At 66.5% G+C, this 26,916-nt stretch overlaps 1 protein-coding gene across 1 annotated transcript in view; it reads left to right on the top strand.

Annotated features, from left to right (window-relative positions):
• The window catches only part of URB1 (URB1 ribosome biogenesis homolog), a 42,627-nt gene that overhangs the window by 13,465 nt on the left and 2,246 nt on the right, over positions 1–26,916 (top strand). The window contains exons 11-37 of the mRNA XM_079766491.1: positions 82–255; positions 807–933; positions 1,481–1,597; positions 2,879–2,991; positions 4,469–4,588; positions 5,266–5,382; positions 5,784–5,919; positions 6,478–6,648; positions 7,581–7,774; positions 8,890–9,114; positions 9,638–9,817; positions 10,119–10,971; positions 11,324–11,525; positions 12,075–12,261; positions 14,146–14,204; positions 15,312–15,505; positions 16,445–16,555; positions 16,673–16,736; positions 17,645–17,816; positions 18,639–18,741; positions 22,236–22,396; positions 22,750–22,861; positions 23,880–23,986; positions 24,374–24,517; positions 24,873–24,982; positions 25,589–25,786; positions 26,621–26,862. Of these exons, the coding sequence (XP_079622617.1) occupies positions 82–255; positions 807–933; positions 1,481–1,597; positions 2,879–2,991; positions 4,469–4,588; positions 5,266–5,382; positions 5,784–5,919; positions 6,478–6,648; positions 7,581–7,774; positions 8,890–9,114; positions 9,638–9,817; positions 10,119–10,971; positions 11,324–11,525; positions 12,075–12,261; positions 14,146–14,204; positions 15,312–15,505; positions 16,445–16,555; positions 16,673–16,736; positions 17,645–17,816; positions 18,639–18,741; positions 22,236–22,396; positions 22,750–22,861; positions 23,880–23,986; positions 24,374–24,517; positions 24,873–24,982; positions 25,589–25,786; positions 26,621–26,862 (4,693 nt within the window). The remainder of the gene's footprint in view (positions 1–81; positions 256–806; positions 934–1,480; positions 1,598–2,878; positions 2,992–4,468; positions 4,589–5,265; positions 5,383–5,783; positions 5,920–6,477; positions 6,649–7,580; positions 7,775–8,889; positions 9,115–9,637; positions 9,818–10,118; positions 10,972–11,323; positions 11,526–12,074; positions 12,262–14,145; positions 14,205–15,311; positions 15,506–16,444; positions 16,556–16,672; positions 16,737–17,644; positions 17,817–18,638; positions 18,742–22,235; positions 22,397–22,749; positions 22,862–23,879; positions 23,987–24,373; positions 24,518–24,872; positions 24,983–25,588; positions 25,787–26,620; positions 26,863–26,916) is intronic.

The raw sequence follows: 26,916 nt of genomic DNA, 5'->3' as shown, positions 1-26,916 counted from the left end.
GTCTGTGCCCGGAGCAGCCCGGGCTGGGGGGGTCAGTGCCCGGAGCAGCCTAAGGACCTTGTGGGTTTGACTCCCTCCCAGTTGGACAGCAAGTCGGTGCGGCACACGGCCCTGGCCCTGCTCCTGTTCATTCTGAAGCGAGCTCTGAAGACCATCGACTTCTGCCTGAGCAGCGAGGCCTGGCAGGGGCCCGGCGTGTACACGGCCGCGATGATGGAGGACTTTGCGCGGCTCTTCCGCGAGGCCCTGAGCAAGGTAGGCCTGCGGCCGGTGTGGGCGGCATGTCCCGGCTTTCTGTGGGATGCCCAGGTTAGCGCCCACTGCGAGGCCGTCTCGGGAGCTCGGGTGGTGTGAAGCACAGGGGTCTGTGGCCCTCGGGCCCAAGTTCCTCCAGGAGCCGGCGTGCCCTCCCTCCCCCAGGCTGCACGCACACGGGGCGGGGCTTCACGCACACGGGGTGGGGCCACTCGGGCAGGGTCGCTGGAAGCCCCACTCGCTCCCTCCTCCCTGCGGGTCAGGAAGGACGTGGCCTGAAACTGGCCGCTGCCTGAGCCGAGGTCGCCCTGGGCAGGTCCCCGAGGTCACGGACGTGTCTGTTCCCAGGGCCTCGCTCGGGGGACTGAGCCTTAAGGGGCTGCGGGGCAGTACTTGTGTTTCACCGAGTCCTGGTGTGCACAGTTCGGGCGTCGTGCCTCAGGGCGGGGCGGCCGAGGCTGGGGTGCGATGGCTCCCACCCCGTTTTGTGCGTCTCGTCGGGCTCAGTCCACGCGTCTCTCTCAGGGCCCCCCTCTCCGTTCCCCTTCTAGGTCTTCCCCGACCTGAACACCGTCGTGTGGGTCTGGCAGTCCCTTAGGAAGCAGGACACCGGAGAGGGGGCCGAGCAGGGACCAACGCGGGACAGCGGGGCTCCGGCCGGCGAGGCGGCCCCGGGCGGTGAGGGCTCGCAGGGTCGCTGCCTGCAAACGGACGGCGGGGAGGGCTCGTGTGCTCGCTCAGGGGCAGGGTTAGAGGGCATCATGCGTGGACTCTGACGTGTGTCACGCTGTGCCCCCTACATGCTCGGTCTGAGGACCTGGGCACGGGGGCGGGGGCCAGGGCTGGGCTGTCCGTGGGGGCGGGGCCTCGTGCTGTGCGGTGGAGGTGGCTGCGTGGACCGGGGGTGAGGTTGTTTGACTCGGCCTGTTAGCCGGGCGCTGGGCTCTGCGTCTCACGTCTGTCCTGTGAACCCAGGGCAGCCCCACTGCTGTGTCCCCCCCCTCCCCCCCGCCGCCCCCCATGCACAAGGCACCGGAGCTCAGACACAGCGCTCTGACCTGTCCAGGGAAATGGGGGTAAACCCGGCTGTTTGAGCAGCTTGACCTTTACCACGGGGTCCTTCAGTCGCGTCCGTGGGTCTGTCCGCTGCGGGCTCAGTGCTCAGCCCGCAGTTGACGGAGGTGGGTCGATGGTGTCTCCTAACGAAGCTTTTGTTCTGGCTCAGATGACGCGGAGACCATCCTTCTGAAGGCCGTCCTGCTGCAGGTCATCTGCCTCTACCAGCGGGTGGTCCCGCACGTGGTCACCCAGTACAACTTCGACTTCAGCAAGCTCCTGAGGGGTGCGTCTCACACCCCTCCCCCCCCCGCCCCCGTGCCTGCCAGTCTCACACCCCTCCCCCCACTGTGTCTGCCAGTCTCACACACACACACACACACACGGCCCCCCGCTGTGCCTGCCAGTCTCACACATACACACACACCCGCCCCCCGCTGTGCCTGCCAGTCACACACACACACACACACCCGCCCCCCGCTGTGCCTGCCAGTCACACACACACACCCGCCCCCCGCTGTGCCTGCCAGTCACGCACACACACCCGCCCCCCGCTGTGCCTGCCAGTCACGCACACACGCACACATGCCCCCCGCTGTGCCTGCCAGCCTCACACCCCCTCCCCTGTCCCCACTGTGTCTGCCCGCACATGAGGGCTCGGGTAAAACAAGCGGGGCCCAGAGCAGGGAAGGCCGGGCCGGCGCGTGTGAGGGTGTGACTCCCGGGCTGCTGCTCTCACTCGGATAATACTGATCCGTGGCCGGGGTCCTCAGGTCTGCTTGGTGAGCAGCCGCAGCGAGAGGCGGGGAGACGCAGCCTGCGTGTCCTCGGGCGCCACGGGCGTCAGCAAGTGGCCATGGGGCGCTCACGACAGCCTCTTTCAGAGGGTGGGCCCTGGGAGGGCGCCTTCCCGCCCGGCCTCTGACATCATTACTCGCCCCCGGTGCGGCGGCGCACACCACCCGTGAGCGTGACTCGCCGTCTGGTCGCGTTTCCTCGAGGGGAAGTGTGGTGAAATCGCTGTATCAGGAGCCTCTAGGATGAGCATGTCGAACGTGTTCTAGGAAGGCTTAGGAGCAGCGTCCTGTGTGAGCGGTGGGGCGCCTGCCGTGGTGCGAGGGAAGGGTTCCCGTTGTTGGGAGCACAGAACAGGCTCGGAACGTGGCCGTCTGTGTAGTGGCTGTGTCCTTCCTGGGAACCAGCCGGGGGCCGGGAGCAGTCTCGGTGGCTGCCGTCTGCTCACAAAATGCTTGCAGCCGGGAGCAAGGCCTGTGCCCACGCCCGGGCTGGCATTAGCGGAGGCCCCGGGAGGGCGGCATGGCGGCGGCACTGAGCCGTCGGAGGCCTCAGCGGCCCAGGCAGCGTGTTGAGGGTTTGACTGGGCCTCGGGCGGGGACGTCAGGTGAGGTGTGGCCGAGCAGGGCACAGCCTGTGTGAGGGCAACCCCAGGTCGGGGCGGAACCCTGCGTCCGCCCTTTCATCTGGACACGGCGCCTTCGTCCGGTCCCTGGGCCAGGACAGCAGCCGCTGGGCGCAGCCCCCGCGTGACGCGACTTCTCTCCGCCAGGTGTCATCTCGGAGCAGGCCCTGCGGGAGCAGGTGCCCCCCGTCCTGCAGCACCACCTCCTGCAGGTGGCCCTGGAGCTGCCCGCCTGCAAGTTCTCCTGGCTGAAGGCTCAGGTAGGAGCGAGCGCCGCCTCCGCCCTCGCACGCCTGCGGGCTCGCTGGGGACTTCCGGCCGGGCAGGACCCGGGAGGCGGGGCCCGGAGGGCAACAGGCAGGTCCCGTCTGTGGGAGACGTGGAGCCGGGAAGCCTGCACTCTCGGTTGGAAATAAGGGGCTTACCTGAGAGCCTCGCCTGCTGGGCACTGGAGCTTCTGCACTTTTTACCTGGACTGTTTGCTCTTCTGTGTGTTGTTTAAAACCTTTGGAAAGTAGCCCTAGCCGGCTGAGCTCAGTGGGTAGAGCGTCAGCCTGCAGAATAAAGGGAGCCAGGGGGAGCGTGGCGTTCTCTGACCAGCGTGTCTGCTGGGGCTCCTGAAGGACGCCAGGTGGAGTCGTGAGGGGCTCACGATGCAGCAGGTCCTGTGCTGAAACACGGGCCTTATCGTTTCTGTCGGGAAGGGGGAAACCAGGCAGTTAGCGTCATCTGCGTGTTTCTCAGTAGCTCAGGTGACTTCTGTTTTTTTAAATATATTTCTTTATCAATTTCAGAGAGGAAGGGAGAGGGGGAGAGAGAGAGAGAAACATCAATAACGAGAGAGAATCATCGCTTGGCTGCCTCCTGCACGCCCCCTACTGGGGATTGAGCACGCAACCCAGGCCTGTGCCCCTGGCCAGAATCGAACCTGGGACCCTTCAGTAAGACTTGAAACTTAACTTAAGATCTCGTGGGACGCCAAAACCGGTTTGGCTCAGTGGATAGAGCGTCGGCCTGTGGACTAAAAGGTCCCAGGTTCGATTCCGGTCAAGGGCATGTACCTTGGTTGCGGCACATCCCCAGTAGGGGGTGTACAGGAGGCAGCTGATCGATGTTTCTCTCTCATCGATGTTTCTATCTCTCTATCCCTCTCTCTTCCTCTCTGTAAAAAATCAATAAAATATATTTAAAAAAAAAAAAAAAAAAAGATCTCGTGGGACCTGTAGCGTGCAAGTGGGTGTTTACATCTTTATACGTAGTATTTCCAGAAAGGGGTGGGACGCTGTGGCCCTGGGGTCATTGTATTTCTCCCCCTTTTCACCCCCCAAGTCCTCTCTCTGAGGTTCCCCTGCATCTTGGTTGGGGTGTTCCGCTGGAGAACTTCCTGTGTGCCAGCTTCCACCCCTGTGCTCTGGACGGCTCGGTGGCCGCTCCACACGTGTGCTCTGTCACGGCTCGGTGGCTGCTCCACACGTGTGCTCTGTCACGGCTCGCTGGCCGCTCCACACGTGTGCTCTGTCACGGCTCGCTGGCCGCTCCACACGTGTGCTCTGTCACGGCTCAGTGGCCGCTCCACACGTGTGCTCTGTCACGGCTCGCTGTATACTCCACACGTGTGCTCTGTCAGGGCTCGCTGGACACATCTTGGAGACGAGGTGCTGGGCACAAGGTCACAGCCAGGAGTGGCGGGCCCAGTCCTGGGGTGGGGGGCCCGTTGACGCTGCTGTCCCCCTCCAGGAGGGCCCGGAGGCGGAGCTCCTCGGCGGTGAGCGGTCCGTGTTCTACCTGCTGATGAAGATGTTCGTGGCCAGCACCCACTCCCAGCTCAAGTCGTCCACCAAGCGCCTCATCATGAAGGTGAGCACGCCCACGCCCTCTCTCGGCTCCGGGGCGCTGAGCACAGTCCGCACAGTAGGTGCTTTGTCAGGCTTGCTGAATCGAGGTTCTCAATCTCATCATTTAAGCCTGGAGGTCCTGTGGCCGTTCCAGGGGCGGCGTCGTAGACGTGCCGTGTCCGAGAGGCGGCGTGCCGTGGGGCGTGTGAGCTCGCGTCGGCTCCTCGGTTTGGGTCCTGGTCCTGCTTCCTGGCGGCCTTGTCACTGACTCGCCCCAGGTTCACCTCAAACCGTCCTCGTGGACATGGGGGTGCACCTCGCCCGCCGGAGTCCCCAGGGCCCGAGAGGCTCGGGCATCGGGCAGGCTGGGGGGTGCGCAGCTGCGAGGGCCGTGTCGCGCACGTGTGCCTGGGACTGTGCGGGTCTGGGGGAGAGTCCGGGCCGCCTAGAGCCGGGCGTTTCCTGTGTGTGGGGCGGAGCTGAGGGAAGGCGAGCAGCAGCGGGACAGTCCTCCCTGCCGAGCACACGTGCTCTCTCCCGTCCCCTCCGTGGGGGCAGAGAGCACAGCATGGAGTGAGTGAGACTGTAGGGGAATGCCGGGCCCTTGGGCTCCCTGGGGTCCGCGTCCCGTGGGGCCCGCCACCCGGCCAGGCCCACAGAGCCGGGTCCTGCTGACGTGCCGGCCGTCTGCTCGCACAGATCCTGCGGGACACGGGCGTGTTCGAGCACACGTGGAGGGAGCTGGAGCTGTGGCTGGAGCACCTGCACGACCCCGCGGAGCACCGCCGGGAGGCCGTCCTCCAGTTTCTGGAACGAGTGAGCGCTGCCCCGTGTGCGGAGCGTGCCTGGGGGGTCCCACCGCGGGGTCGGAGCCACGGCAGGCATTTCCGATGCCCCGGCCCAGAGGCCTCTGGCTGCCCTCCGGCTTCCTGCCGCCGCTCCGCCTGAGGCAGGAGGAGACTCGGCGCTGCTGGCTGTCCTTCACGGACCTGCTTTTGCCCAGAACGGGGGTAACTGAGTCACGGTGAAAGCAACGACAGACACGGAAAGGAGGTCTTTAAAATCCTACAAAACGCTTTAAAACTGCAGAAAAGCTCTCGTTCTCGTGGAGCCCGTGAGCGCTGTCGCCCCCCCCTATTCTACCGGGATGTCTGGGACACTTGCCCCATTTCCTTTGCGACCTTCCGACAGCTTTCCTCTCGGCCTCTCGTGCCCAGGTGTTGCTGACGTTGGTGGCAAACCCCTACGTGTACACAGACAAGGCCTCCGACTTCGTCCAGGAAGCCAGCACGCTGCAGGCCGCGGCCAGGCAGGACGCCGACGACGCCAGCATCCCCATCTCCCACATCGACGGTCAGTACGCTCCCTGTCCCTGGTTCTGGGCTCAGCCACCGTGGCCCGTTAGACACAGAACGGGAATCGCGTTCAGGGTTGCGGAGCGCAAACCTGGTCGAAGCCCAGCCCACGAGGACACGAAACCGCCCTGTCTGCTTACGTGGCGGAGGAGCGTGCAGGCGTGCTGGCTGCGCAGCGCTTGCCTCGCGCAGGGCTGATCTGAGCTCACAGGCCCCACGTCCCAACCTCACAGCAGCCCGACGGGCTCAGTCCTCGCGGTTCGTGGGCCGCTGTCAGCCTCGCGCCGGCACTCCGTGGGGATGGGCACCGGGTGCCGCCCGCTCTGTGCTCTGGTGCTGCCGGGGGGGGGGGGGGGGGGGTGCCTCAGTGTCCAGGGGAAGCTTCCTGGCGCTCACTGTCCCCGAGGGGACTCCCGCCCGTCGTCCCTGAGCGGCGGGTCCTCTGCTGAGTCAGGCTGTGTGTTAGGCCTTTCCCCCGAAGCGGAGTGTTTACTCTCCTTTCGCCCACATTCTCCTGCTCCCCCTCCCGGCTCTCACCCTGCGCAACCCCCCCCAGACGTGCTGGACATGGTGGACGTGCTGGTGGAGGGCAGCGAGGGCCTGGACGAGGAGATCGGGTGCTCGCTGAGCGAAGACACGGCCCTGCTCACATTCCCGTTCAGCCCCGTGGCCCCTGCCGCCCTGGAGGCCAGGAACAAGCTGCTCCTCGGGACGGAGCGTGAAGCAGGTGCCTGCGCGGGCGGACACGGCGGGTGGGGTGGGAGGCGGGGCTCCAGGGGCCTGGGAGTAATCGCTGAAAACCCACCAAAGTGGGAGCTGCCAGCGGCAGGGCTCGGCGGGCGGGGCTCGGCGGCGGGGTAGGGGCTAGAGGCCGGCGGGCCGCTGGGGAGGGGCCGTGGGAGGATGAATCCGACGTCCCGTGTGTGCACGCCTGCACAGACCCTGCTGTGACACCCATCTTTTCACTGCTTCTTTTTCTTTTTAAATGTATTTTTATTGGTTTCTGAGAGGAAGGGAGAGGGGGAGAGAGATAGTAACATCAAATAATGAGAAGTAATCATTGATTGGCTGCCTCCTGCACGCCCCCCACTGGGGCACACAACCCGGGCATGTGCCCTTGACCAGAATCGAACCTGGGACCCTTTAGTCCGCAGGCCGACGCTCTATCCACTGAGCTAAACTGGCTAAGGCGTGTTTCTCGATTGCTTGACGCTAAAGCACGAGTTCTTCGTGTTTGCTGGGTGTTCAGGCAGCTTAGGCTCAAGGAAGTGCCCCCAGATCACAGTGTAATTGGTGAGGTCGCTCAGACGTTGCCGCAGTAACAAACAAGCCCCAGCAAGTCCCTGGCTTAGCCAGTCAGGGTCTGTTTCTTGACCTGGTGATGGGCCCGGCCCGGCCAGGCAATTCTAGTGGCCGTCCCCCAGGGGCGAGGGCAGCTGACGCCCAGGAGGTGGGCCACGCCTCTCCCATGCCTGGGGTGCCCTCTGGCCTCAGGACCTGGAGCCTCTGGGGCCTGTGCCAGTGGCGTCTGCCCCCAGCGTGGTCATGTGACCCTGGTGGAGTTGGCGTGGCTTTCCCTGCTCTGAACACTGAGTGTGTGTGTGGATGGGTCACCGGCAGCCAGTCCCTGAGCCCTGCCGCCCGCCTCCTTCTCCGCAGGGGACAGCGTTGTGGCGTACCTGACGGCCGTGCTCACAGACCTCCTGCACAGCCAGCGGGACCCGCTGGCGCTGTGTCTGCTGCTCCAGGCCTACGACACGCTGGCGCCTCCGCTCCCACAGGGCTGCCTGCCGCCGGGCTGTTTCAGCAGCTACTACCGCCTCTGGATCCCGGAGCCCGCCCGGGAGGCCGCGGTGAGTGGGTGCCACACCCCAGCACTCCCGCGGGGACCAGCCTGTCCTGGGAAACCGAGCGTTCTTCCCGCGGCCCAGCTGCGTTGCTTTGCAGGGCAACATTTCCTAACCTCGCTTCCCTGCGTCGGAGGGCGCTAAAGGGACGGACACACGGCTGGTGGGGAGCCATGCGCCCCTCTGGCTGCTGGGTAACTAGGCAGCTGCTGGCGTCGGCTTTGGGGGCTGCCTTTTCCTCCCCCTGAGCAAGCTGCACTCTTGCTGTGCCGTCCTCCAGGGTCCTCCATGGCCCTTAGCACCCAGGGCTTCTTGAGCTCAGCTGTCAGACTCCACTCCACCCCCCCCCCCCAAGCCCCCACGCTCTTCACCAGCGGCCCCGTGCCCACCCACGCAACAGGCCGGGCTAGGCCTTGGTGATGGCCGGGCTAGGCCTGTGTGGAGGTGAGGCCGCTTCGGGCTGCACTCCTGGGTGGGTGCTTGGAGCATGAGCGTCTGCCCTGCAGAGGGCACAGGGCTTCTCCCCTTTGAGGGCCTCCTAACCCCTGCAGCTGCATCCCAGGGAGGAGGGCCCCGCCCCCCCCGCCCCCCTTTCGCTGCTGGGAGCGTGGCTTCTCTGCTGGGGGCGTGGTTTCCCTGCCCGGGGTAGTGGCTTTCCTGGGGGATGGGCGGAGAGATACAGCCACATGGGGTAGAGGCGGCAGCTGGGAGTGAGAGACTGAGTGACCCCAGGACTGTGCTTTGCATCTGCCCTCTCTCCTGACGAGCTTCTCTAGCCGAGGCTCCTGGGGTGGGCAGGGGCGGCTGTGGAAGGCTCGCCCTCGAGGAGCCGGTGCCCTGCCTACGGGTGGCTGCCTGTCCCAGAGGTCATCACAGCGGCTGCGGGTGCAGGCGTCTGTCCTCGGGCTGTGAGACACCTGCCGGCTCAGGCCTCGCAATCGTGCGCTGTGAGGGAGGCTGCGCCTGACAGCCAGGAGCGCGCTCACCTAACATGCCGTGTGGTCACGTGTTTCCCCGTGGGCGTCCAGTTGCTGTGGGACGTCCCCTGGGGGGGGTGTCGCCTGGACCTGCCCCCCAGGCTGTGCACCTTCCTCTGGGGTGACTGCCTGTCCCTTCCTCAGCCTCCGCAGGTGCCGCCCAGCCCTGCCCCCCAGGACCCCCCGGCCCGCTCCTTCGGTGCCCTGCTGCAGGCGGCCTTCCGGAGCGAGGGCGAGGCCGTGCTGCTGGACGAGGCGGTGCAGGCGCGGCTGCGAGATGCCGTCCCACATCTGCCCATGGACCGCGTCCTGCTGTCCGTGAAGCACGTGCTGCTGTGCCTGCGGACCACCGTGGAGCGCTTCCGCCAGGTCAGCGCCTTCTCCACACGGGCCACACGCGGCCTGTGCCCGCGGCCTCCTCCCTGGGACAGGCACCCAGGGGGTAGGCACCGTGTTCTCCAGGCCTCACTCGCCAGCCCAGCGAGCCCCTCGCTGCACACGAGCCACGTGCTGCTGGGCCTGGTCGCTGGGCAGCTGCTGGCGGGACGGGGCCCTCCCCCGCGGTGGCACCGAGGCACGGCCAGCTCCCTCCTTGGTGCGTTGTCAGGCGGTGCTCAGCAGTGAGCGCTCTGTCCGGCGTGGCTCACGGAGCGTGGGGGCAGGGCTGGAGCTGGGCCTGCTCTTGTCTGGTCAGAACAGCCTGTGCATTGGGTCAGGGTGCAGGAGGCCACGTCCTACTGGGAGACGACTCTGAGGCTAACGGCATTTTCCAAGCACTTGCCAGCCTGGCCTCGGGCCTTGTTACTGGTGGGTCGCACCCGGTCAGGGAGGGACCGCACTGCCTGGGACTGGCAGCCCTCCCCGGCCTGAGGTTGCCTGGCTCTCCCCACAGCTGGGCAGGGGCGCGGGGCCCCCCCTCCTGCAGCTGCTCCTGGACCTGCTCCGGCGCCTGGTCCTGCACTGCGCGCAGCTGGACGCCCAGAACCGGGAGAAGTGCGAGGCCGCGCGGGCCGAGGCCGACCTCTTCCTGGACGCGGAGTCCGCGGCCTCGCTGGAGCTGGCCGGCGACACGGTACCGGGGCTCTGCGTGGCCGTCCTCACTGAGGGACGGGCGGTTTGCTGCAGTGAATTCAGGCTGAATCCTGGGACCTGCAGGCTGAGGGGCGCTGCCCAGGTCACGGTCCAGCCCTCGGGGTCGTGCTGGGAGGAGATGCATGACCGGAAGGCGGGTCCAGCTTTGCCCGGGCCGAGGGGGGTGCTGGGCTCCCCTGAGAGGGGCTTCCATCCTATTCCGCACGGCGAAGACTGGCGCAGCGGCTGCCGGCCCCCCGCTGGCCCCGGGCCCCTGAGCGTGTGCTGTCTCTGTCTTCCAGACGCTGGAGGAGGTGCTGGTGGCCACACTCCGCCACCCCACGCTGGAGGGCTGGTTCCTGGCCCTGGAGCGGCAGGCCCTGCCCCCGCACACGCTCAGCCCCGTCCTCGCGAAGCTCCTGGGCGCCCACCTCAGTGCGGGGGTCCTGCCGCTGCTGACAGCGAGCGCCCCGATCCTCCACAGCCGCGGGCAGCTGGGCCTCCTGGCCAGGTACTCGGAGGCCGTCGCCCAGAGCGTGCTGAGGGAGCTGCGGGACCGGAAGGCGGGCCCGGCCACCGCGCCCAAGGCCCTCCCGCAGCTCGAGGCCCTGCAGGCGCTGCACGCGTACATGGAGGGCGCCCAGCTCCGGGAGGTCACGCTGGCCCTGCTGAGCCTGCCCGAGGCCCACCTGGTGGCCCAGCGGCCCGCGATGTCGGCCGGGAAGGAGCGGCGCCTGAGCGCGCTCGGCAAGACCCTGGTCCAGCTGCTGACCGGCGGCCCCCAGGGCCAGCTGCCGAGCGGCGAGCTGCTGTGGGCCGCGGAGTACGTGAGAGGCCTGGGGGCGCTGCTGCCCACGCTGGCCGTGGACGAGCTGGACGCCGTGTTCCTGCGCTCCCTGCAGAGGGAGCCCGAGCTGGCCGCCGTGGTGGGGGTCGGCCTGCTGGACTACTGCCTGGCACGGCGCACGCCGGCGGCCCTGGGCGTCGCCACGCTCCTGGTGCAGCGGAGCTGGCCCCACCTGCTGCGGTTCGAGCTGTGGTGCCGGCGGCCGGGCGCGGGGCCCCGCCTGCAGGAGGGCCTGGAGGACATCCTGCCCCTGGTGCACGGCTACCTCCAGCGCCGGACCCAGGGACGCCCCACGCGCCCAGCAGCAGGTACGGGGTGGCGGCGTGAAGTCGGGCGGCGGGTCACTTGTTAGCTCTGGGACTCCGTGGGCTGGGGTGGTCAGCTCCCTTCTCCAGCGTCTGACCAGCTCTGGAGATGGAGGAAGATGAGAAATTCTCACTCAGCAGCCCCCCCCCCCCGACCTTAAGGCTTGAGGGGTCACCCCTACACACCTGCCATCAACTCTCGAGTTACCCCGTGAAGCAGGGCCACCAAGGAGGACCAGTGCCAGGCCACCCGTGTGGCCGCAGCCCTCACGAGAGCCCTAGAACTCCATGGGCTCCGTGAGCTCGTCCGCGCGGCTCCCACCCTCGCGTGTGACCGCCTCCCCGTGTCCCCCAGCGCCCTCCGCTGTCGTCCTGGTCCTGAGGAAGGCCCTGTGGCGGCGGCTGCAGACCCGGCTCCTCGGTGCTGACGGGCCCCCGGAGGCGGGGCTGCACGCCGAGATCCTGGCCCAGCTGGTCCCGTTCGCAAGAGCCAAGGACCTGGGTGTCCTCAAGGACCGTTTGCCCAGCTCGCTTCAGACTCCGGACGGCCACCAGAGGTGCGAAGGCTGGGGGGCTGCTTCTGGGGCACGCGAGCCGGGAGACCCGCGGTGCTGGTGCCGTTCCGGGAAGCCCTTTCCTGACGAACCTTCCAGCCGTCCTGCTGGCGGGCTCTGACCCCTCCGCACCAGCTCTCCACCCGGGACGGGCAACGTCTGACGTGTCATTACAACACGGGGGGGCGAGGGGGGCAGCCAGAGGGTGGAAGCCATGGGTGCTGCTGAATGTCCCATGATGCCTAGGACGGCCCCGCGCCCCCCACCCTCCGTCCCCCGCAAGAATGACCTGGCTGGAAACTCCGGTGCCGGGAGGTCGGACAGCCTGCCTTGGACCACGTCAGACAGGGTGCCCTCTGGCTGCCCCGCGGCTCCCGCTGTACAGGCGCCGGCCGTCCTCCGTGTCCGAGGAGGGAGGAGCGGCTGCGGTCCCTGAGCCTGGGTAGCACAGGGCACGGGGCTCCGCGTGCGCCCGTCGTCACGTCGGGTTGTACTCAAAGCTGGAGGGTGTAGGCGCCGCCTCTGACCCTGAGACCTTGCCTTCTGCTGCAGTTGGATCGTGGCCGACGCCGTCTCGGCCGCCCTGGAGGGGGCGGCGGCCGAGCTGCGCGCCTGGAGAGAGAGCCTGCTGGCGTCCTGTGTGAAGTGGCTGGTCGGAGCTTTCGGCGGCCGGGAGCCAGGCCCAGACGGAGCCCGGGGGCAGGAGGCGCAGATGCTGCTGAGGTTCAACCAGCTGCTGGTAGGTGCCCTGCCTTTCCTGAGCGTCCCGGTCGGATTCCAGGGACAGGAAGGTCGGCCAGGGGTCACAGCACACACCACGCCGGGCATGAACGGGGCTGGTGAGGGTGAGGGGCCCTGTCTGGGAGGCCAGGTGGCAGGTGCAACCCCTGACGTGAGGAGCCGGCGGGGGAGGTGGACTTCAGCAGGCACTTGGTGCATCTTCTGAGATGACCTGGCTCTTCCTCTGCATAGTCCGTCAGAAAGTGGGTCCTGTTGACCTTGGAGTATTAAACCAGCCTTGGCCTCCAGGGCTGTGGGTAGCAGTTTTAGATACTGGGGTTTGCTGTGCTCGTGTTGTAGAAGAACTTTGGCATCTGTGCGCGTGAGGGTGGCTGTAACTCTAACTTCACGCAGTGTCCTTGTTTGGCTTTAGGATCAGGTAGCACACCCTCAGCCTGGGCTGAGAAGAGTCTCGATGGGTATAAAACCCTAGGTTTTCTGTTTTCCTTAAGCATTTAACGGGGTTGCTGTGCTGTCCTCTGGCGTGCGTTGTCTCTGAGGAGATAGCTGTCAATCTTGTTTTTGTTCCTCGTAAAGTGCACCCCTTTTCTCTGGCTGCTTTTAGGTTTTTAGGTTTTTTCTTCACATCGGTCAAAGCAATCGGATTATGATGTGCCTTAGAGTAGTTCTCTTCCGGTTTCCTGTGCTTTGAGTTCAGTGCACTTGTCTCTATAAGACTTGGAAATATTCAGCTATTTTTGGCCATTATGCTTTCTATTGAAGTGTGGGTTTTTTTTAATGTTTTTATACACAGAGATAATGAGCATTCTGAAAGCTGATGTGAGTTATTCCTCAGGGCACAGTGGAAGTTCTTTTAAACTTTAGTCCCACAGACGCTGTGACTTGTGTTGATAAACATGAAGGCTAAGTGAGTGCTAACACACTCGGAGGTCACAGACCGAGCAGTGTGTCTGCGTCTCGAGCCTGGGACTCACCACCTGCATGTCAGCCTTGATCGTGTGTGATGGCTGTGGGCGTCGGGCCGGCTCACAGGCCTCGATGGCAGGACCAGGGGAGAGGAGGAGCGTCTCGCGAGTCAGGGAGATGGAGTGCGAGGAGCGGGCGGGCCACGGCCCCTGCCACCGTGGGCGTCCCTGCGCGGCCATCGTCCGCCCAGCAGGCTGGCTTGGTGACTGAGTGACAGGCTCTGCTCTCTTAGGGATTTGAGTCCTCAAGGCCTGCTTCCTCCTCCCCCGCTTTAATTTCTCTCTCTTTTTCCCTTTGTAATAGACCTTTTTATTTCCCAGAGCAGTTTTAGGTTCACAGTAAGACTGAGTGAGAAGTACAGAGGTCCCCTCTGCCCCCCGACACACACAGCCTCCCCCACCATCAACACCATCCGAGCCCTTTTCTTGTAACTGAAATGCATTTTCTTCGTTTAAAATTGGTTTTGGAGAGAGACAGACAGACGTCGGTTTGCTGTCCCACTTACATACACACTCATTGGTTCTCGTGTGTGCCCTGACTGGGGACCCAACACGCAACCTTGGCGTATCGGGACGACGCTCTAACCAGCGGCACTACCCGCGGGGCCTGGAGTATATTCTCGTGTCGTGAGATGGAAGCTCTAAGGTGCACAGTCGTGTTGACATATACACGTCCCTGTGCCCACACCCCCGCCTGATTCCGTCCTCCAGGAAGTCCGTCTGTGCTCCCAGGCCCCTCCCGCAGAGCAGCCACCCCCTGGTGTCACAGGAGAGCTCAGGGGAGGTTTCCTCCACGCGGAGGCTGGGACCCGCCCTGGCCCTGCGGGTGGCGGCGTGGTCCTCCCGCGCAGATGCTGTCACGTGTGTAAACAGGACGCGGGTTCCCCGGGTGCTTCCTGTCTGTCTCTCTCCCGCAGGACGCGGTTGGGGACGTGGACCCCGGAGACTGGCAGCGGTTCGTGAAGACGGGACTCAGGTAAGGGGATGGCTGTTTTCTTCTCAGTCCTCACCCGCGCTGTTTTTTTATTGATTTTGGAGAGTGAGGGAGGGATGGGGAGAGAGAAATGTCGATGTGAGAGAGAAACATCAGTGGTGGCTTTCCTGACGGGCAGTCGAACCTCTGGCCCTTCAGCGCTTGAGACGACGCTCCGCCCGCTGAGCCGCCCCGGCGGGTGGCTCGTGTCTCGGTGTGGTGTCTGGTGGTGCCGGCAGCTGCTGGTCCGGCTCAGGGACACGGTGTGGAGCCAGGTCGCAGCCTGCCCGCAGCGAGCTGTGCGATGCGAGAGCAGCCTCCGACCGGGGACGCTGTAGAGGCAGAAGCGGCGAGACCCGCACAGCGCGCCACCAGCACCGCTGGCCGGTCCGTGCGCTCCCCGCCCTGGCCAGGGGCGGTGTCCGCTGAGGCCGAGCCTGGCGTGGCCAGCGTGTGTTCATACTTGGCATGTCACTGTGTCCTTCCTGTTAACTCGATGTCCGAGTCACCCGTGTGGACACGGGCTCTCACCCACCCACGGCTCCTGCTGGGGTCCCCGTGTCTCGGTGCGCCAGTTACTGTTCGAGGTGGACAGCACCTCCCGCCCTCCCCGCCCTCCCCACGTGGGCGCTGCTGCCTCTCGTGCCCACGCGCCAGCTTTCCCCGGGGAGGGCTGGGCTGGCTGAACGGGGGTGGGGAGCTCACCCTTCCCCACGTCCACGTCCTCGCTGCACGTGACCGACGGGCTCTGGTCCTGGCCACCGGGCGCCCGGAGCCGTGCCGTTCGGCTGCAGCCCTCGCCTCCCTGGCTGTTGCCCTTGACACGGACACGCCTTCCCACGGGCAGAGGAGCGCGGGGCCGGGTGATGGCGAGAGACCGCCGGGCGCCAGCACGCACTGGCGGCGTCTCTGTCCGGCTGTGGTTGATGTGTTTCTAGAACGCCCACTGCGTGTCACGTGACTCAGTGTTCCCGTGAGCAGACTTCCCTCTCCCGGAGCAGGAGCCTCGGATGTGGGAGACTCAATGGAAGGCCGAGGAAGGGTGTCTTCACTGCTTCCTGTGAGTAAAGTCCCTTCAGGAAGCTGTTCCCCTCGATGCTCACCTCCTAGGTCTCGGTATCAGGACCCCGCGTTTCTGAGGGCGCTCCACGCCGCCACGCAGCTCCTGTACCGGCCCGAGAGCCCCGTGCGCGAGAGGCTGGTCCCGCTCCCCGTGGTGCACGTGATGCTGGCCCAGCACTCCCTGTTCCTGCCCACCCTGCTGGCCTCCGGGGAGGAGGGCGCCCCCGACGGCCAGGTGAAAGGTGAGGAGACGTCCCCCTCCCCCCGAGGCAGGTCCCCGTCTCACCTGCTGCTGGGCTCTGCGGAGGGAGAGGGCGCTTGTCTGTCAGGTCCAGGCCCACGCAAGGTGACGCCAGGCAGCGGGCAGGCCCTCCCCACAGCCCAGAGCCGCTCCCGCCCACGGAGTTGAGTCCTGGTCTTGGGGCTGTGCCGTGGGCACCAAGGTCAGACCTGGGACAGGGAGTCGCCGAGAGGAACTGTGCGGCTGCATGAAACGTCCGATGGGAGGATGGGAGCCTCGGTGAGGCCGGTCCCTGCGGGGACTCGGAGAGCCAGGCTCAGCGCCATCCGTCCGGGCCAGTGTGTTCACCTTAGCGCCCGAGAGCCCACCTGGCGCGGGCCGGGGACACGCAGGGAGATGCCTGAGGGCCTGCCCTCCCGCAGCCACACAGTCGACACCCCCAAACCGTTAGGAGTCCCCGAGGTCGCACACGGCACAGTGCAGAGAGCCTCCCCGCGTCAGTGGGCAGGAAGCGGGCAGGCTGCGCCCTCTGCTCGGGCGGGGGAGGAGCGCAGGGCTGGTGACGGTCGTGGGGAGGGCGGGCGGGGGGAGTTGGGGGTCGTGGGCTGAGATCGGCCTGTCAGAGCCCAGGGAGAGGGGGCGGTGAGCTGTACCCCAAGCCCAGGCTCGCTCGGAGGAGGTTTCATGCTCTCAGTTTCCCTGGGATGCGTCCTCCTCTCATTCCAACTGTGTGTGCCTGTGCGTGCGCGCACTCACGCACACACACACTCACTCACCTACACTCACACACACACACACGCAACTCACACACGCACACACATGCACACTCACACACGCACACACTCACACATGCACACGCACACACACTCACACACATACACGCACACATGCACACACATGCACACACACACACTCACACTCACGCTGCTGCTTCTCCCAGAGGCGCTGGTGGACCTGCTGGCGGGGCTCGTGCGGCTGTGCCCGTCCGTCTGCGAGAGCAGCCACTTCGCCGTGCTCCTCGGGGCCTACGGCGCCTCCCTCAGCGTCCTGGGTGAGGGGGACCGTCCTGGGTGAGGGGGACCGTCCTGGGTGAGGGGGACCGGGGTGAGGGGGCGGGGGAGGGGGACAAGGATTCGCCTCTCTAACTTGACCTTCAACTGCCCTCCAGACCAGAAGATCTTACTCCTCCTCCGGGCGTACGAACAGAACAACCTCAGCCTCGTCAGCTTCAGGTGAGCGCCGGCTGAGGGGCGAGTGACGGGCCCCGAGGGCGCCACCCGAGACGGGGCTCAGTGGGCCCAGCAGCCCCAGATCTCCTCGTTCCTGTCTGGTTCTCGGGAGGGGGTGGGTGTGGCTCCCCGGCTCCCCTGCTGGCTGAGGCCGCCTGCTGGCTGAGCTGTGGGGATCCGGGGAATTAGGACAGGGCGAGGGCTCAGAACAGTGCCTGGCGCATCGCGCGCTCCAGTTAGGTGTCCTCTGTCATCGTCGCCGACACCGTCCCACCCTCCTCACGCCAGCATCACTCTCACCCCACCGTCCCCCCAAGTTATGTTGGGGATGAAGTGATAGGACCCGTGTGCTGTGCTCAGAACGGCCAGCTGCTCCACACAGCTGCTGCGATGGTCCTTCCATTGTCCGTTCTGCTCCCGCGGGGCCCCTGACCCCGTGCTCTCCTCCCCTCCCCCCCGGAGCCCAGGGTGCTGCTGTGGGGCCCTGACCCCGTGCTCTCCTCCCCACCCCCCCGGAGCCCAGGGTGCTGCTGTGGGGCCCTGACCCCGTGCTCTCCTCCCCCCACCCCCCCGCCCAGGGTGCTGCTGTGGAGCCCTGACCCCGTGCTCTCCTCCCCTCCCCCCTCCCCCGCCCAGGGTGCTGCTGTGGGGCCCTGACCCCGTGCTCTCCTCCCCTCCCCCCTCCCCCGCCCAGGGTGCTGCTGTGGGGCCCTGACCCCGTGCTCTCCTCCCCTCCCCCCTCCCCCGCCCAGGGTGCTGCTGTGGGGCCCTGACCCCGTGCTCTCCTCTCCCCTCCCCCGCCCAGGGTGCTGCTGTGGGGCCCTGACCCCGTGCTCTCCTCTCCCCTCCCCCGCCCAGGGTGCTGCTGTGGGGCCCTGACCCCGTGCTCTCCTCCCCCCTCCCCTGCCCAGGGTGCTGCTGTGGGGCCCGGCGGCCGTGGAGCACCACAAGACGAGCCGCAGCCTGGGCAAGTCCCTGTGGCAGCAGCCGAGCGTCGGGGACATCCTCCGCCTGCTGGACCGCGACCAGATGATGAAGACCATCCTCCACTTCCCCCAGAGCCGGCGGCTGCTGCCCCCTGAGGTGCGGGCGGCCGGGCAGAGCCCCCAGGGAGCACACAGGGCGGGGGGCACCCCTCCGAGGGCTCCACCGTACCCTCACTGTACCTCCACTGTAACTTCTTACTGGGTCACATGTCAGCCACGTACACAGGCCCCCTAAACCCACCCGGGGCCCCTTATGCCCACACAGGACCCCTTATATCCACCCGAGGCCCCTTATACCCACACAGGACCCCCTATAACCATCTGAGGCCCCTTATACCCACACAGGACCCCTTATATCCACCCGGAGCCCCTTATGCCCACACAGGACCCCTATATCCACCCGAGGCCCCTTATGCCCACACAGGGCCCCTTATATCCACCCGGAGCCCCTTATGCCCACACAGGACCCCCTATATCCACCCGAGGCCCCTTATGCCCACACAGGGCCCCTTATATCCACCCGGAGCCCCTTATGCCCACACAGGACCCCCTAGATCCACCCGAGGCCCCTTATACCCACACAGGACCCCCTATAACCATCTGAGTCCCCTTATACCCACACAGGACCCCTTATATCCACCCAGGGCTCCTTATTACCCACACAGGACCCCTATATCCACCCGGAGCCCCTTATGCTCACACAGGACCTGTATACCCACCACAGTTACCAGCACTTGTTTCGTTTGTAACTTGTCCCCCAAAGATCATATTATTCCGGATACAAGCACTAGTTTATACAGAATCATTTTTAATGCCCTCGGATATTCCAGGCTGTTTGGACTCTCGATAGTGGGTGAGCATCCCCCGCTGTTACATGTGGGAGGTGGGCAGGATGCACACCTGTTTCGGGCTCTCACAGGACACACAGGACCCGATATTCAGAGACGGGAGCCCCGCGGACCTCGATGGCCTGTACGACCCCTGCTTTCTCCTGCACCTCTTCAGCGAGCTGACCAGGCCAGGTACCCGCAGCTGGGCGTGCCTGGGGGCCCAGGGGCTGGGGTGGGGTGCCTGGGGGCCCAGGTGAGGGTCTCACCGCAGCTGTCCCCGTGCAGCTGGTTAGGAAGCTCTCCGCCGCCTTCTCACCTTTCTCCCGCTGAGTTTCAGCAAAGCGACAGCTGGTGTTTCAGATACACAGGGACTTTAAAAACACATGTACTTTTTTATTTCAGAGAGGAAGGGAGAGGGAGAGGGAGAGAGAAACATTAACGAGAGACATTAATCAGTGATCGGCTGCCTCCTGCACGCCCCTATTGGGATGGAGCCCGCAATCCGGGCCTGTGCCCTGACCAGGAATTGAGCTGTGACCTCCTGGTTCATAGGTGGACGCCCAACCACTAGTCCACGCTGGCCGGGCTACAGTGATTGGAAAACCAAAAAACACAGCCCTAGCTGGTGTGGCTCAGTGGATAGAGCATCGGCCTGCGGGCTGAAAGGTCCCGGGTTCGATTCTGGCCAAGGGCACATGCCTGGGTTGCGGCTCGTTCCCTAGTGGGGGGCGTGCAGGAGGCAGCTAATCAATGATTCTCTCATCATGGATGTTTTTCTCTCTCTCCCTCTCTTCCTCTCTGAAATCAATAAAAATGTATACTTTTTTAAAACAAAACTTTATAACGTCCCTCTGTCCTGGACGTTGGTCCTGATTCTCAGTGACAGGGGCCATTTCTGAGGTCTCACCGGGTGGTCGTCGGCTGCCGACAGGTTTTACCTTGGGAAGGAGCGAGAGCGCGGAGCTGGTTCTGGTTTTACGTGTATGTTTGGAATCGCATTTTGTGTCCGGTGGCCTGAGGGTGGGGTCTCGGTGGCTGGGTGCAGAGGGACAGGAAGGAAAGGGGGTCCTGTCTGCTCACTGGCCGACCAGCGGGTGCCGGCCGCGGCTCCCCAGGCTCCTCCCCGCGAGTACGTGCAGAGGCATCAGCGACCGAGACGCGCTGTTAGTCCTGATTCTCCCTTTTCCAACTTGAAATGGCTCCTTGTGGCGGATCGCTGCTCCCCGGCGCTGCCCACAGCGTCCTCCCAAACGCCCTGCCGCGCTCCGCCCGCGGCGCTCACGCAGGTGCCAGGTCTCCGTGGCCTGCGGTGTCTGCGCTGCCCTGGTGGCAGCGGCAGGCTGAGAGCCACGCCTGCCCGTGCGTGGCCGGGAAGATGCTGCTGCCACGGCCGGGCCGCCGGCTCAGTCTGACTCTCTTCCGACGGAACACAGGTGTCCCCCCATCTGGAACACAGGTGTCCCCCCGTCTGAAATACAGGCGACCCGGGAGTCACAGCAAGTCCGTTGGCTGCTCTGTCTCAGTAGAGCTTTCAGGACACAGGCAGAGGCTTGGAAAATGCTCGATAGAAACAGTGAAATCGGCATGTTTTTCTCAGAGTCTTGCCTGTTGCCTTTTCTGGGCCGGGGACGGGGCCCGGGCCTTCTGGGGGTGGTGACCGGTGAGTGGTCTCGATGGGAATCTTCGTACAGCCCTGCAGGGGGCGCTGCAGAGCATCTGCGGAGGGGTTCCCAGCGGCTTAAAGTGCTGGCCAGCCCCACGCACCCTCTCACGCTGGAGGGGAGACTTGTCACAGCACGGAGGTGGACAGACAGAAGGAGAAATATAAAAACTCTTTAAAAGGACAAGGAAACGAGGCTCGTTCAGTGTTGCTGTGGCTACCTGTCATCCGGACAAAGATGGGAGCTCGGTGTGGGGAAGAAATGCCTGGTGGGAGGAAGCAGGCTGTCGGGAAGGGAAACAGCAGGGAGATGTGACGCTGGACAGACAGACGCCGGCACAGCACAGTGGCCAGGCCGGCGCGGCTCACGTGGCTGCGGGAAGGCCGGGCCTTGTTCTCACGTGAAGAGCATGCTGCCCCTTGGGGGTCGCCCTGGTGAAGAAGGCAGCGTGGGCAGGTGTAAGCGAGTGTTCATGGAGCGAGGCGCTGGAAACTTCCATGGTGTGTGTGTGTGTGTGTGTGTGTGTGTGTGTGTGTGGCTAGCGTCAGGGTGGAACCGCCGCTGGACCCGGGGCGGACGTGCTCTCGGCCCCCGGGCTTCCTGGGCGTCCCTCCCAGCGGAGACCCGCGCCTGGAGCTCCCAGCAGAGACCCGCGCCTGGAGCTGAGCCCACGTCCGCCCCGTTTCCCCATCGCGTGCGAGGCTCGGCCGGCCAGTGCACAGGCCCCTCCCCCGCACCCGCCACTCCCCCGTGCGCCGGTTAGTGTTTGCGCTCTGCCCGTCTTCAGAGGAACAGCCGCACCCGCCTCCACCGAAGGCGGCACCCACTCTCTCATCGCCCCCCTTGGCGGCCGTGGCTGTGGAGCGGGCAGCCGGCTGTTGGCGTGGCAGGGACAGAGGCTTTTCCATGGCCAGTGCTGCCCCCACGGAGCGGGCCGGAACCTTCAGCTCGATTCACACGGAGCAGCCTCGCCGCCAGGCCGCCGCCCAGGAGACGGTCAGAGGCGTGAGGAGAGGTCTTCCCGCCACAGCCGAAGCCCATAGAGCGGGTGCTGCTGATGGGATCGCGGCGCGTCCTGGCTGAGCCTGTCACCTGAGCATCGGGGACCGGGCCCGAACGCTGTGCGCGAGGCCCCTGGAGCGGCGCCGTCACTGCTGCGGACGGACGGCCTGTGGGCTCGGCAGCAGGGCCCCCCTTGGCACACAGCCCCGGCTTCCGGGACGGGTGAGCACAGCGCGCGGCACCGCCTCCCTCCCGGACACGGGGGACCACCGCCTCCCTCACGGACACGGGGGACCACCGCCTCCCTCACGGACACGGGGGACCACTGCCTACCTCACGGTCTCCCTCACGGACACGGGGGACCACTGTCTCGGGAAGGTCGTGACCCCTGAAGAGCCCGCCAGCTGGCACTGTTTCCGTGACCGTGGCGTGAAGTGCCCCGGCTGTTCCTTCCCTGAGGGGTTCCATCCGCCCGTGTTGGCGGCCGAGGTCGTTGTGCACCTTGAACACTTCCCCAAGCACCGTCACCCACTCCAGCCGGTGCTTCGTAGGCTTTGGGTTTGTCATCCTCCACCCCCCCACCCCCCGCCGCCAGAAGAGGCGCTTGTTACGGGGAGAACGTGCGTCCGTGCCCTGCCCGCTGGAGCCAGGGGGCTCTGCGTGTCCTGCGTCCTTTCGCTTTCCACCTGCTCCTCGGCGTTGACGTGGTCCCTGTGGACGGACAGACGCATTTGGGCTTTGCTTGTTTATCTCATCTGCCTCTTGTTGGAACGTACACGTCATTTACACTTAACGTGATTGTTGATACGATTGTGTTTTCTTTGGCTTTTAGCTACAGCGTGTGCGTGCGTGTGTGTGCGTGTGCGTGTGTGTCTGTGTTGCTTTAGGGTTTATACGACTAATCAGTTTATGGCACACGTACCTGATGTTGGTGAAATGCAAAGAAACTCTAGTTCGCCGTGGCACAGCCCGTGGGACCGTGTGCCTGCCGGTGTGATTAACGCCACACTTCACCTCCCACAGAACTCGTGGTGGATTGTCGGAAGTTTGTGGATTCCAACGCTCTGGGCCTGACCGCCGCGGCCCTCAGCAGCTACGACCCCCAGATGCGAGCCGCCGCCTACTCCGTGCTGGCGGCCTACTACTCGCACGTGGAGGGCGCCCGGTTCCGAGAGCAGCCCCAGGTGAGGGGCCCAGGCTGCGCTCCGCCGGGTCTGCAGGCTGAGTTGCCGGGAGACCTCGTCCCTCCTGCGGGGCACGCGGGGGCAGTGGAGCGGGGTCGCCTCTCGTGTCGGGTGGGCAACGCGGTTCCATTTCCTCCGGCTCTTTCTTTGGTCTAAGCTCAGAGCTTAAGGCGGCTGCTGTCCGGCCACAGTGCCCGGGAGCAGGTTGGATCGTCCGGCCTGGAGGCAGGGCTCTCTGCCCTCGGCCGCATGCGACCCTGGGGCGTGGGGAGCAGGCGCCCACCCCTCTGGGCTGTGCGAGGCTGAGTGGGGCGAGGCCGGTCACAGGCCCGAAGATGCTCTCCTGCTCTCAGGTCCTTTACCTGCTGGACGTCGTCCGGAACGGGGTCCGCACGCAGAACATGAGGCTCACCTTCACCTTGGCGCTCTTCGTGGCCAAAGCCGCCCTGCAGATTCTGAAACCAGGTGCCACTGGCGGGTGGGGGTGCAGGGGAGGGTGCGGGTGGGGGTGTGGGTGGAGGTACAGGGGTGTGGGGGAGGGTGCGGGTGGAGGTACGGGGGTGTGGGGGAGGGTGCGGGTGGAGGTACGGGGGTGTGGGGGAGGGTGCGGGTGGAGGTACGGGGGTGTGGGGGAGGGTGCGGGTGGAGGTACGGGGGTGTGGGGGAGGGTGCGGGTGGAGGTACAGGGGTGTGGGGGAGGGTGCGGGTGGAGGTACAGGGGTGTGGGGGAGGGTGCGGGTGCGGGTGCGGGTGTGGGTGGGGTGCGGTGGGCCCGGAATGCAGAGGCTGAGCAGGCGGGGTCCGCCACGAGGGAGGGAGGACGGGCTAGAGCACCCGGGGGCCTCGGGGCGACAGGAGGAGCTGGGGGCTGCGAGGAGGCGCGTTAGGGCCCCCGTGGGACCTGACCCGGGAAGGCTGAGGGAGAGGCCGGGGCAGGGTGCCCACATCAGACCTCCCGGGGTCCCGGGTCGCTGCGGGCGAGTCTGCCCCGAGGGTGGGAAGTGGCAGGGGAGGAGGCGTCTGCCCGCATCACCCGCTGCCTCTGGACAGTGGCCCCCTCACTGGGAGCCGGCGGGTGCTGCCCGCACCGATGGGCCCGGCCGCTCCGCCCAGGCTGGTGGCGTTCCTGCGGGAACTGAGGGCGGGCGGGGGGGGGGGGGGAGGCCCCTGCAGGGCTTTCTGAGCCCCGAGAAGCTGTGTGCGGTGTAGACCCAGCGTCTGCCGCACTCTGCTCGAGGGAGAGCCAGTCGCCTGGGTGCGAGGGCAGCGCCCACAGGGGGTCCGTGTCTGCCCACGCTGCGTGCCGCTGCAGCAGGCGGGGTCCGTGTCTGCCCACGCTGCGTGCCGCTGCAGCAGGCGGGGTCCGTGTCTGCCCACGCTGCGTGCCGCTGCAGCAGGCGGGGTCCGTGTCTGCCCACGCTGCGTGCCGCTGCAGCAGGCGGGTGCTCGCGTGCCCGCTGTGAGCGCCTCTGCCCTGTCCCAGAGGAGCACATGTACCTGAGGATCAACCAGTTCCTGCTGTCGCACGAGGACCTGAACATGAGCAAGGTGCCCGGCTTCTTCCAGTTCTTCTACAGCGCGGACTTCCAGGTGAGCCGCCTCCCGCCGCGCCCAGCTCTCACCGCGCCGCGCACAGCCGCGTGCCGTCTTCGTGGGTCGGGGCGGCGCGGTCACGCGGGCCTGCGTGTGGGAGTGGGCGGCGTCCGTGGCTCATCTCTGGGCAGCCTGTCTGCGCCTCGTGGCGCTCCCGTCACTGTGCCTTCCCGGGTCTCGGGGTAAAGGTCACGCACGTTCATGGGGCCCCTGCCTGAGCCAGTGCCGCTCAGCGCTGGCCGGGACCTGCCCCGTCCTCCGAGGCGAAGGTGATGGGAGGGGTCCAGTCAGGAGCGGAGGCCGCTGCCGGGGTGCCGGGTGCCGCCTGCCCCACGCAAAGCAGAGGTGCCGCCGCGGCTCTGACCAGCTCGGTCTCCGCCACAGCACAGCGCCGAGCGGGAGTGGCTGTTCGGGCTCCTGCGGGAGGGCATGCGCGACAAGCACTGCTACGACCTGTACGCCCGGCGCGGCATCTTCCACGTGGTGCTCTCCTTCTTCAGCAGCCCGCTGTGCGGCCCCGAGGCCCAGGTGGGCGCCCGCCCGCCCGTGCACCTGCCCCCAGGCCCATGCGCCCGCCCCTCCCCCCGTGCGCCCGCCCGCCCCTCCCCCCAGTCCATGGACCCTGGAAGGTCTCGGCTCTTCCTCTGGTTTTTCCTGGAAGGAAGCCCTGTAAATCCTCACCCAGGTGGGCATGGCCTCACCCTGGCTCTCGAGGAGGGTCCACAGTGGGTGTGGCTGCGTGGTGGGGGGCGGGGTGCAGGTCGACACTCAGCTGCTGGGAGTTAGAAGCACGTCACCCGCCGGTGAGGCGGTCTCAGGCCGCGCCCGGAGCCCGGGTCCACGGGGGCGGCCCTCAGCGCCGGCTGGCTCTGTCCGGTTTCAGGGCTGGGTCCTGGAGATCCTGCAGAAGGCCGCCCGCGACGCCCGGGCCGCCCACGCGCTCCTGCGGGACTGCAGCCTCCTGACGTGGGTCCTGCACGCGCTGGAGGGCAGGTGAGCGGCGCGGGCGGCTCTGGGAGGCTCTGTCCTGGGCGTGCAGACGGCGCCCTCTGCACCTCACGTGGGAGAGGGCGCGAGGGCTCTGCAGTCTCCTCCTGTCAGCCGGGCCCCACCCCACGACTCATCTGAGCCCACCCGCCTCCCAGCCCCACGTGGGGCTAGGGCTTCCACGGGAATGGGGGGAGGGGCTCTGTCAGTCCGAGCTGATGGGATTCTTAGCGTCTCCTGGACTGGAGGCCGGCCCCGTCTCAGGCAGCACTTCCTGCGAGGAAGGTCCGGCGCACCTTGCTCGAATAGACTCGCCGGCGGCCGCCCTGTGGTCCTCGGGAGCATCTTCACTCTGAGAGGGCGCCTGCCTCTGGGTGCGTCTCGGGCGCCGGGGGCTGCTGGCTGCTGGGAAAGGAGTTCTCGTGAAGCCGGCAGCGGCCGGGGGCTGCTCTCTGCTGGGCGGGTGGTCGTGGGTGAGGAGGCGGCCGCGCTGTGTGACGTCGGGGGTGGCCGGCACCGCTCCTCCTTGGACCCCGTGCCCGTGCGGGGCTGGGACCCCTGCTGAGCCCGCCCGGTGCCGGGAGGGGGGTGACAGCGGGTGTGTTCGTCCAGGTTCCTGGAGACGCCGCTGCTGTCCAGCATCATCGACCTGCTGCACACTCTGTGGGCGACCAACCTGGGGGGCCGGGGGGCGGAGGCGGGCAGCCCACCGCCAGGCCAGCCCGGAACCCAGGAGTCCCCGAAGCTGCCGGCCCTGCACCTGGTCAGCGAGTTCCTGTACGTCCTGCTTGCGCTGGCGAAGCACCTGAGGTACGGCCGCCCCTCACCGCCGCGGTCACCGCTCCGCAGGCGGGCTCCGGGCAGCCTCCGCCGTGCGGGTGACGCCAGGAAACCCCTGTCCTCGCTGTCCCTCTCCCACGTCAGCCCGCGGGCTCCTCGGGGGCCTGTGAACTAACCCTGCTGTCCAGGTCCCTGGGCAGGAGCCGTCCCCGACATCCGAGTCCAGCCGCGGTGTTCTGTGACCTTGACCTAAGAACGTGCAGGTCTTACCGACCTGCCTCCGCCGCCGCTGCCCAGGCTCCTCGTCAGGCACCTCCTTGGGAGCGGCAGCATTTCACCACCACCTCCCCCCCGCCCCCCGCCCCCCGCCCCGGGCCGGGAGAGCTCCGTCCTCGGGTCCTGGGCGGACATCGCTCTGCGCACGCGCCCTGAGCGGGGACAGGTGCTGGGTGGGCCCAGAAGGTCAGCCGCAAGCCGACTGTGGCCTCAGCACCGAGACTCGCTGGTCACGAGCAGGCCTTCGGCTTATGTCTGCGCCCGTGAGGCAGTGCAGGTCGCACGCCTCTGCCCGGGGCCGCAGGGCGCACCGGTCTCCAGGGCAGTGAGCGTGCCCGGGGACCCCTGACCCGCGGGCTCTCTGCCCAGCTGTCCGTCAGCCGTGGTTTCCGCAGACGTTCCGGCCCTTCCTGCCCCCACCCGCCCCCAGCGCTCACCTCCCGCCCCCACCCGCCCCCCGTGCGGTCCGGTGTCGGCTGTAAAGGGCGCGGCTGGTGGGCGGCCCGTGCGCACCTCGCTCGGGGGCGGGGACCGGCCACCGTCCGGGCCGCGGACGAGGCAGCGGTGCTCAGCGTGTCCTCCCCACAGGCCCTCCCTGGCCTCCGCGCAGCTGACCAGCTTCTTCGGGGACCTGGACGCGGTGCTGCGGTGCCGGGCCTCCGTGCTGCGGGCCTTCCGGGACGCGGGCCGCCTCACCGTGAACGAGACGGTGCTGTCCACCGCGGACGCGCTGCTTCTGCTGCACAAGTGGAGCCTCATCGCGCGGGACGGCGAGCTGCAGGGGGCGCTGCGGGCCGCCGCCGAGAAGCTCCGTGACCGGGACCTGCTGAGTGCGTGCGGCCGTGCCGTCTCGTCCCCCACCCCCACCCCCACCCCGAGCAGCC

Source organism: Cnephaeus nilssonii (genome assembly GCF_951640355.1).
Source record: "Cnephaeus nilssonii genome assembly, chromosome: 3".
Lineage (NCBI taxonomy): Eukaryota > Metazoa > Chordata > Mammalia > Chiroptera > Vespertilionidae > Cnephaeus > Cnephaeus nilssonii.
The sequence above is the reverse complement of the archived record's forward strand: the minus strand, read 5'-3'. Positions and strand labels throughout refer to the sequence as shown.